The sequence below is a fragment of the Marmota flaviventris genome, chromosome 10 (assembly GCF_047511675.1).
Source record: "Marmota flaviventris isolate mMarFla1 chromosome 10, mMarFla1.hap1, whole genome shotgun sequence".
NCBI classification, from domain to species: Eukaryota; Metazoa; Chordata; class Mammalia; order Rodentia; family Sciuridae; genus Marmota; species Marmota flaviventris.
Genome location: NC_092507.1, coordinates 122,413,485 through 122,423,406, shown reverse-complemented (window position 1 = coordinate 122,423,406; position 9,922 = coordinate 122,413,485). Strand labels below are relative to the sequence as shown.

Sequence of the window (9,922 nt, the reverse complement as noted above, 5' to 3'; positions counted from 1 at the left end):
GGCGGGGCAAGAGAGCTCCTAAATGGGAAAGCGCTCTGGGGTCCCTCCCTCCAGGGCTTAGGAGACCTATCAGCATGCTACCCTAAGATCTCTTGGGACACGGCCCAGGCCACGCCAGCACTCCCAACGTCACCTCTCCCCCACTTCCGGTCCGCAAGCCCGTCCCAGCCCCCAGATCCCAGTTCCTTCCACATTCCAAAGCCCAAGCCCGGTCCAAGCCCTCCCGCAGAGGGAGGAGCGCGGGTGACGCCATCGCCCAGGAGCTGGTCCGCGTGAGGATCTCATCCATCCAGATCATGAAACGCTGTAGGCAGTGGGAAGCGCGCGAGGCAATGGTCAACCAGATGACGTAATGTTTGGGGTGGTGTCCCATTCGGGGACTTCTGCACTGCATCACTGGCACTGGAGTGCAGCTCAGCGCACACAGATCTCGGTATCCACCTTCCACTGGGATTCGAGGAGATTCTCCTTAAAGTGCCCACTGCACACAAGCTCAGAGTTCTTTAAATTTGCTTTAGTGAACCGCAGCTTCCAGCTTCCAGCAGCCAATAGGGAGTGAGGGGGCGGAGACGCCTCTGGACAGCCACGCCTCCTGGCGGAAAGCAGGGAGTCCGGCTCGCTCTTTTCTAAGCGACAGTAGCAGCGGCCAATCGCTTTTGGAGATCTGCCGATGGGGCAGGTGGACTAGGGCGCAGCCAATGAGATCAGGCTTCTTCAGAGGGCCCAGGTCCCCTGCCCAACGAGGATGAGAGGACTGTGCGGGGTTAGTTCCGAGCGGCAGTACTTAAGGCCAACCCAGTGTGAGCCTGGGAGGGGCGCAGTACTGAACGACCGAGGTGCTGGCCAATGGCGAGTGTGAAAGCGGGCAGCCCAGACCAGGAGCGCGGAGGGAGTGTGAGGGAGGGGGAGGCCAAACCGGAGAGAAGCAGGAAGTAGCGGCGGCCGCGGGGAGGGCGGCGACGGCGGCAGCGCTGGCGGCTGGAGCAGGGTAGAGACGGCCGGGTTTGGGCCCGCACTAGGAACCGAACAGGTTAGCTCGCTTGGGGCGAATACCCGCCCTCGGCCCCGCCCCCTGGGGGGGCGGGTAAATGCCCCCGCCCCTCCCCCACTTGGTCAACTACCCCTTCTCCGCGCCGCCCCCTGGGGCGGCTGGTTGGGAGGCCCGGCACCACCTCTGTCTCCCGGGGCGGATGGGCGAAACTCACAGCCTGTTGAAAGCACAGCCCCTAGCCGGGTAAACGTGGAGGAAGGGTCGGGGACCCCAAGTCCTGGCGCCCCTAGCCCGAGAGGCAACCGAAGTGCGGCCCGGGGACCGAAGGCTGCAGGATGTCGCGACCTAAAATGGTGTCCGAGCCCGGGGTGGGGGCGGGGGAACTGGGCCCGGCCGGCGCGGAGCGTTCATCCCCACTGGGCGCGAGTCCGCGTCCGGGCCCCGCAGGATTCCACGAGCGCCCCGGGCCCGCCGCGCGCCCGCCCCCTGCTCCCCAGCCTCCGGAGCCTCGGGGAGTCCGCGCGGGGAGGAGGCTGCGCCCCGCACGGAGGGGAGAAACGAGGTCCGAGTTGGGTCCGACCCCGTCCGGAGCGCTGGGAGTCCTGCTGGGACCGCCCCCTCCCCTTTTCCGTGCGCGCTCCCCACCTTCCAGTGTGGTTCTGGGCCGCGGGGTGCTGTGGGGCAGCTCCCAGAGGGCCTGGCCTGGTCGAGGCCCGGCCGGTGGGAGCAGAAGGAGTGCCGCTTGCCTCAGTTTCCCTCTAGTTTCCTGTATGTGCATCCCGCCCCCTCTCCGCAATCCCGGACTTGCTCCCCGCGCCAGCCCTCGGCAGATGGCAGGGACTTAATTCCGCCCGCTGCCCAGTTTGGCCGCAACCTAATCGACCCCAGCCAGGCTCCCGCCCCTCGCCCTCCTCTGCGCAGCAGGCCTGGGCCTGGGCCGAGGGCAGTGGAGCCCCCACCCGACCCGGGCCCGCGCACCCTCTTCCTGTTAAGCCCTTTCCTTTGGCGTTTGAGGAAGAACAGAGGGAAAAGGGGGCGGGGGGGGGGAGATGAGAGACCTAGAGACGGGTGCAGCAGCCAGCAGCCGCAGAAAGGCCTGGGCTTTGGAGTGGGGAGCCTCTTCGGCCTTGAGCTCCGCCGCTGGGTCAACTGGCTGCTCCAGGTGGCTATCGGATGACCTCTAAGTCACTTGCTCGTCATTGGGAAAGGTGGGTGGGAGAAGCAAGTTCGCAGGTGTTTTCTCACTGTTCCGCGCTCCACCAGGCTACTTTGCTGGGGGCCTGAGGAGAAGGTAGCCTAGGCCTCTCCTGGTCCGGACAGAACCAGGCTATAGGGGTTCTACCTGTTCATCAGGCAGAGGCTGGGGCTTTGTTTAAGTCTGCAGAATTCAGTGTGTGTGCGTGGGGGGGGGGTCAAGGTGCAGGGAAGGCTCCCCTTTCTTCCTTTAGTTGGTACCCTTTCCCCCACCCCCACTGTAGTCTGAGCAATGCCAGCTGCCACCTGCTGGGACTATCTCCAGTTACAGTCTGAAGGCTGGAAAGAGGTGAGAGAATTGGCCTTGGGAAATGGCTTGCATCCTGGGCAGGGAGAGTGTGAGGGGAGAGACTTCTTCACTCAAGGGGAACAACTGGTGGAGGATAGACCAGGTCTCACATACTGATCTAGTCTCCTTGTTGGTTTAGTGTCACCTAAGTCTTATGGGACATTTTTTGCAGTGGGCCAGGCCAGGAGGTTGGTGGAGATTCCCTGAGCTGCTGTTTTCAAAGGAAAATTGAAAGGAAAGGGGAGTTTTGAGTCAGGGATAGACTTGAGGAGAAATGGCAGGGGAGAGAGCTGGCTTTCTCCATTGGGCCAGTTGTGCTGGATAAGCTTGTACCCTGGAGTTTTAGCCCTGAGAGAGCAAGATGGGAGGAGGGAGGGGGTACTCTGGGGAAGGAGGTGAGCCAGCAGCAGGTGTTTGTGACAGGAGAGACCTAGGCTGGGCCCTTGTGACTAGGCTGCCGTCACCATTTTCCCTTCTGTCCTTCTTCCCTTTGTCTTTCCCTGTTTTGTTCTTTCCATCTTGATCTCTTGTGTGACTTCCCTGAGTCTGTTTCTCCCTGCTGACCAAGCTAGACAGGTGCAGTGATGGCCGGCCCCTAGTGCTCCAGACTTGCTTTGCATGACCCCCGACTTTTGTTTCAGACCCCATCCCTAAATGTCTGGCGCATGTTGCCTCCCAGCTCCTTCTCCACCTTACATGTCCTTGTTTGGTCCAGCTGAAATAATAAATCGTATTCTGGGTCTAATTCTCACATTTAGATTTTAATATCATACTCAGAATAACCCTGTGATACATGGATTACTCGTTTCCTCTCAAACAGCAAAAATGATTTGCTTGCGATAAAGGCCCATGATAAAGCTAAACTAGAACAATTTCTTAAGCGTTGGCATAAGTTGCTCACTGCCCTTTTGTACAGATAGCCTTTCATATCTCTGAAGAGATCCCCAAGAGTTCCACGAAGAATATGAGTTGATCCCATGCTGACATGAATGAACCTGTAACCCTAGAGAACATTGTGTCCGCATCCTCCTTACTGTATCAATTGATTGGTTCTCTGCTGGGCACAGGAAGGGATGAACTGGTTTTAACCTAGGGGCTCATTGAGCTCCCTCAACCTGCATTACTCTTCTGTTTCTTTTTTCTTTTTTTGACTGTGGATTGAACCCAGAAGCAATTTATCACTGAGTTACATCCCTAGTCTTTTGTTGTTGTTTGTTTTTTTAAGATTTTTTTAAAGGTGGACACAATATGTTTATTTTATTTATTTTTATATGGTGCTGAGGATCCAACCTAGTGCCTCACACGTGTGAGGCAAGCGCTCTACCACTGAGGTACAACCCCAGCCCCTATTCCTGGTCTTTTTAATTTTTATTTTGAGGAAGTCTTGCGAAGTTGCAGAGGCTGGCCTTGAACTTGCCATCCTCCTGCCTCAGCCTCTTGAGTCACTGCCCAGCTTCAGTGTTTCCTCGAGTGTCTTCCTTCTTCTTTCTCTCTGGATTTTGGTGCTTGCACTGGTATGTACATACTCATCTTTGATTTGGGGGTTTGGCGTACCAAGCACTTCCAGCAGCTCTCTAGGATTCACAGAATGGTGGAGGTGTACCAAGTTGGAGGGGATCCTGAGAGAAAAGGCGTAGGGTCCCTATTTCAAGCATCTCATTTTGTCCTTTTTCATCAGGTCTGGGATCTTCCGCTATGGGGGACATGAAGACCCCTGATTTTGATGATCTCCTTGCTGCCTTTGACATCCCTGACATTGATGCAAATGAAGCCATCCATTCTGGGCCAGAAGAAAATGAGGGGCCAGGAATCCCCGAGAAGTCAGAAACCAGTGCAGGAGGTGAATCGGAAGACATAGCCACAACAGCTGGGGATGACCCTGAGGGTTCAGCTCAGGCCTCTGACCACAGCCTGCCGCCATCGGACATTTCCACAGTCAGCGTTATTGTCAAGAACACCGTGTGTCCTGAGCCGTCGGAGACCCTGGCTGGGGGTTCAGGAGGAGAAGGTGCCCAGGCTGAAGAGGGAACTAAGGAAGGACCTGTGGGACCTTGCCTGATGCAAAATGGATTTGGGGGCCCTGAGCCATCCCTCCCAGGAACCCCCCACTCTCCTGCTCCTCCCAGTGGGGGTACTTGGAAAGAAAAAGCCATGGAAAGCAAAGCTCCCTTGGACCTTTTTGCTCATTTTGGGCCTGAACCAGGGGAGCACCCAGATCCCTTGCCTCCTCCTGTACCTTCTCCCCCTCCAGAGGGAGCCATGACCCCACCTCCTTTCCCCTCTCCCTTTGAGCTGGCCTCTGAGAATGGCCCACCCCTGTTGCCCCCGAGCTCTTCCCCACCCGCTGGGACCTTGAAGCAGGGCAGCTGCAGCCCCCATCATCCCCAGGGACTGGGCCAGCAAGGCTCAGGCTCCAGTCCTGAGGCTGCAGGGGATCCTGCCAGTGCCTCCCCTCCCCAGGTTGCAGGAGTGCCCTTTCTCAAGCAGTCCCCAGGGCACCAGAGCCCTCCTCCTTCCCCTAAAGTGCCCAGCTGTAAGCCCCTGAAGGAAGAAGATGAGGGGCCAGTGGACAAGTCTCCCCCGAGAAGTCCCCAGAGTCCTTCCAGTGGAGCTGAGGCTGCAGACGAGGACAGCAATGACTCCCCTGCCTCTTCCAGCTCCTCCCGGCCCCTCAAGGTGCGGATCAAGACCATTAAAACATCTTGTGGGAATATCACGAGGACTGTAACTCGGGTCCCCTCCGATCCTGATCCCCCTGCCCCCTTGACTGAGGGGGCCTTCCTGGCTGAGGCCAGCCTCCTGGCTGAGGCCAGCCTCCTGAAGCTGTCCCCCGTAACTCCAACTCCTGAGGGTCCAAAGGTGGTGAGCGTACAATTGGGTGATGGCACGAGGCTGAAAGGCACTGTGCTGCCTGTGGCCACCATCCAAAATGCCAGCACCGCTATGCTGATGGCAGCTAGTGTGGCCCGTAAAGCTGTAGTTCTGCCTGGGGGAACTGCCACCAGCCCTAAGACAATGGCTAAGAATGTGTTAGGCCTGGTTCCCCAAGCCCTGCCCAAGGCTGAGGGGCGGACAGGACTGGGGGCAGGGGGGCAGAAGGTCAATGGTGCCTCAGTAGTGATGGTGCAGCCTTCAAAGCCGGCCAGTGGGCCAGGCACAGCAAGTGGCACTGTGATCTCGCGGACCCAGTCCAGCCTGGTGGAGGCCTTTAACAAGATCCTCAATAGCAAGAACCTGCTGCCCGCCTACAGGCCAAACCTGAGTCCGCCAGCCGAGGCTGGACTGGCCCTGCCTCCAGCAGGCTACCGCTGCCTTGAGTGTGGGGATGCCTTCTCCTTGGAGAAGAGCCTGGCACGGCACTACGACCGGCGGAGCATGCGCATCGAGGTTACCTGCAACCACTGTGCCCGCCGCCTGGTCTTCTTCAACAAGTGCAGCCTGCTCCTGCACGCGCGGGAGCACAAGGACAAGGGGCTCGTTATGCAGTGCTCACACCTGGTCATGAGGCCTGTGGCCCTTGATCAGATGGTGGGCCAGCCGGACATCACTCCTCTGCTGCCTGTAGCTGTCCCACCTGCCATTGGACCTCTGGCTTTGCCTGTCTTGGGCAAGAGTGAGGCAGCCATCACCTCTTCCGCCGTTACTGCAGTTGCCACCGAGGCCCCCGTGCTGCCACTTTCAACAGAGCCGCCTGCTGCCCCTGCCACCTCTGCTTACACGTGCTTTCGCTGCCTGGAGTGCAAGGAACAGTGCCGGGACAAGGCTGGCATGGCAGCCCATTTCCAGCAACCTGGGCCCCCTGTCCCTGGGGCCACCAGCAACGTGAGTTGCCTTTACGTTCCTCTGGGGTGGGAACAACCAGATGCCGTGGGGATAGGATCCAGGGTGTTGGGGGCCTGAACAACAGGAGTAATAGGGGACAAGTCCCACCCCATGGACTTACCTTGTTTAATAACCCCCTCGACAGGTGTGCCCATCCTGCCCCATGATGCTCCCCAATCGCTGCAGCTTCAGTGCCCACCAGCGCACGCATAAGAACCGACCCCCCCACGTCTGCCCTGAGTGTGGGGGCAACTTCCTGCAAGCCAATTTTCAGACCCACCTGCGGGAGGCCTGTCTGCATTTCTCTCGCCGTGTGGGATACAGGTGCCTCGGACCCCTCCCCTTGTAGAACTTTAGGTCTCGTGCGTCTCGGCACTAACTGTTCAGATGGCCTCAGAGAATGCCGACCTCGGTACCCCTCAGCTCTGTTGTGTTGGCAGACTCAGCCCTGAGACTCCGGCCCTGCCTTCCAGTCCTTCCCCGTGAGGATGGGGAAGCGGGCCTGCTGGGTTCCCGCGCTGCCTCCACGGCCTTCGGTGGCCGGTCCCCCTCCACGTTGCTGGTGCTCCTCCACCACTGGTTGCCTTCCTGGAGTCCACCAGGCTTTGGGGATAAATGGGTGGGGAGTGGGTGTGCAGACGCGCCCTCTCACCACCTTGCCTCCGGCTTCTTCCCCAAGGTGTCCTAGCTGCGCAGTGGTGTTCGGGGGTGTGAACTCCATCAAGTCCCACATCCAGGCCTCGCACTGCGAGGTTTTCCACAAGTGCCCCATCTGCCCCATGGCCTTCAAGTCCGCACCCAGCGCCCACGCCCACCTCTACTCCCAGCACCCCAGCTTCCTCACGCAGCAAGCCAAGTGAGACCTGTGGAGGGCGCGGAGGGGTGGAGCCAGGGCCACCCATCTCTGCCTGATGCCGCACTGTCCCCCCCGCCCCACAGGCTCATCTACAAGTGCGCCATGTGTGACACGGTCTTCACTCACAAGCCCCTCCTCACCTCTCACTTTGACCAGCACTTGCTGCCTCAGCGTGTCAGTGTCTTTAAGTGCCCATCTTGTCCTCTCCTCTTTGCCCAGAAAAGGACCATGCTGGAGCACCTCAAGGTACCAGAGCAGAGGGCCGGAAGGGCTGCTCAGCTGGGCGGACCTGAGCTAGGGTCACAGCCCTCGGGAAGTGGGAGCTTTGCAAAGCCAGCTTCTCCCACAAGCAGCTGTGCCCCTGTCTCCCTCTTACAGAACACCCACCAGTCTGGGCGCTTGGGGGAGGAGATTGCTGGAAAAGGGGCTGGAGGCGCCCTTCTGACTCCCAAGACTGAGCCTGAGGAGCTGGCGGTGTCCCGGGGCGGGGCAGCCCCTGCCACTGAGGAGTCGTCCTCATCTTCAGAAGAAGAGGAACTGCCAAGCTCCCCTGAGCCACCCCGCCCAACCAAACGACCCAGGCGGGAACTGGGGAGCAAAGGCGTCAAGGGTGGGGGTGGGGGGCCTGGGGGCTGGACCTGTGGCCTTTGTCACTCCTGGTTCCCTGAGCGGGATGAATATGTGGCTCACATGAAGAAGGAGCATGGCAAGGTGAGTGGGAGCCTGGCCCTGGGGGAGGGGCGGGGGGGCAGCCTTGGGATTGGCCTGTGGGCCAGTGGGAATGGGGCCCCCCCAGAGCCTGGCTCTCACCTCCCACCCCCTGCTCTCCCAGTCGGTGAAGAAGTTCCCTTGTCGCCTGTGTGAGCGGTCCTTCTGCTCCGCCCCCAGCCTGAGACGCCACGTCAGGGTCAATCACGAGGGGATCAAGCGAGTGTACCCATGCAGGTAACCCCTGCTCCCCCTCCCTTCCTCCTGCCTGGTAGGTAACCCCACCTGCACCCCTGAACTTCCTAGGGTGCTCCCCACTTTCCCTTTGGCTGAGGCCTCCAATTGCTCTGGCAGCCATGGCCTCTCAGGAACCCCAGGCCCTTGGCTGTGTCCCTGGTGCCATCCCTCCCCCCTCTCCCCTCCCAGGTATTGCACAGAGGGAAAGCGCACCTTCAGCAGCCGCCTGATCCTGGAGAAGCACGTCCAGGTCCGGCATGGCCTGCAGCTCGGGGACCAGTCCCCTGGCCGAGGGGGTGCCCTGGCTCGGGGGCCTGGTGCCAGAGGTCAGGTAGGCAGAAGCCCGGCCTGCTGTGTTAGCCCACGGGAGCGGGAGGCTGCAGGGTTGGCTGCCAGGGACACGGGAGATGGTGAGGCCCGTTTCCTTCTGCTCCTCTTCAGGGCCCAGGACGGAAACGCCGCCAGTCTTCTGACTCATGCAGTGAGGAGCCTGACAGCACAACACCCCCAGCCAAGTCCCCCAGAGGTGGCCTTGGGTCAGGAGGCCATGGTCCCCTGCGCTATCGGGGCGGTAGCTCAGTTGAACAGAGTCTTGTGGTGGGGTTGAGGGTGGATGGTGGTGCCCAGCAGTGCCTCGACTGTGGCCTGTGCTTCGCCTCCCCTGGCTCTTTGAGCCGGCACCGTTTTATCAGTCACAAGAAGAGACGGGGTGTGGGCAGAGCCAGTGTCCTGGGGCTGGGGGATGGGGAGGAGGAGGCCCCTCTTCCGTCACGGTCTGACCCAGAGGGCGGAGATTCACCCCTGCCTGGTTCTGGAGGCCCACTGACCTGTAAGGTCTGTGGCAAGAGCTGTGACAGCCCTCTCAATCTCAAGACTCATTTCCGAACACATGGCATGGCGTTCATTAGGGCTCGGCAGGGGGGCAGTGGGGACAACTAGGCTGCCTCCCTGGGCTGACCAGCCCCTCCCTCTTCCCTGGGAGCCTGGATTTCACTGCTGCTGCTGCTGCTGCTGCTGCTGCCGGCCCCTGGGTTGGAGAGTTAAACTAATACACGTTTTGTTCACTTCTCCTCCTCCTAACCCTAAAGGAGAAAGCTTTTCAGGATCATAGTGATTTACAACCCCCCCCTTTGGGTTTGGCCCTTGGGCCCTAGTCAAGTGGGCCCTCCATTCCTTTCTGAACCCAACACTAATTATGCTCCTGCTGCACACCCCCAGTGTGCCACTGTGGGTAGGAGAGTGGGACTTTGGTAAGTCTGCTAGACAGGCACAGGGAAGGACTGATGGGAACAGGGGCCTGGACACACCCTCCAGTCCTTCAGGCACAGACTGAGATCTCTTCCTCTGGGCTGGGCCCACACTAGCACCCCCTCCCTGGCACTCCAGCCCCCACCCCTGCAGTGCCTTTCACTTGTCTTCTTTTCCCCCAGAAATCCAGAGGGGTTGGTGGGATGAGTCCTGTCGGGGGGCCCGGGGAGAGGAGGGGACAGGCTCTCAGGAATCCTTTATTCTTGTAGTAATAATAATACTAACATGGGAGAAAACCAGACCATTAAAACTGCTTGTGGTTTAATCCCCATCAGGCTTCTCTTTTTACGTGACTTGAACCCTGGACTTGGTGGGAGGGGAGGAGTCCTCTGGGAAGCTGTGGTGTTGACCAAGACAGGCAGGGAGAAGCCATCCCCTCTTCTGTGGGGTGCCTTTTGTATCTTGGACATTGAGGCATCTGTTCACTCACCCCCAAAAAGGGAGAGACTCAGAAATG

General features: G+C 59.5%; 1 protein-coding gene across 3 annotated transcripts; it reads left to right on the top strand.

Annotated features, from left to right (window-relative positions):
* Positions 1-748: 748 nt before the first annotated feature.
* On the top strand, positions 749-9,736 carry Znf687 (zinc finger protein 687). Of its 3 annotated transcripts, XM_071618439.1 has the most exons (10): positions 1,146-1,234; positions 2,470-2,534; positions 4,213-6,356; positions 6,502-6,680; positions 7,036-7,212; positions 7,296-7,458; positions 7,591-7,923; positions 8,045-8,157; positions 8,347-8,488; positions 8,599-9,736. In XM_071618439.1, exons 3-10 carry the CDS (start codon positions 4,230-4,232, stop codon positions 9,094-9,096), a joined length of 3,732 nt encoding a protein of 1,243 aa, XP_071474540.1. In that variant the 5' UTR covers positions 1,146-1,234; positions 2,470-2,534; positions 4,213-4,229; the 3' UTR covers positions 9,097-9,736. The 3 variants fall into 3 exon arrangements, with proteins under 3 accessions (XP_027809544.2, XP_071474540.1, XP_071474541.1); XM_027953743.2 differs by lacking the exons at positions 1,146-1,234; positions 2,470-2,534 and adding an exon at positions 749-1,030; XM_071618440.1 differs by lacking the exon at positions 2,470-2,534 and having other exon boundaries at positions 1,152-1,234.
* The last annotated feature ends 186 nt before the right edge of the window (positions 9,737-9,922 follow it).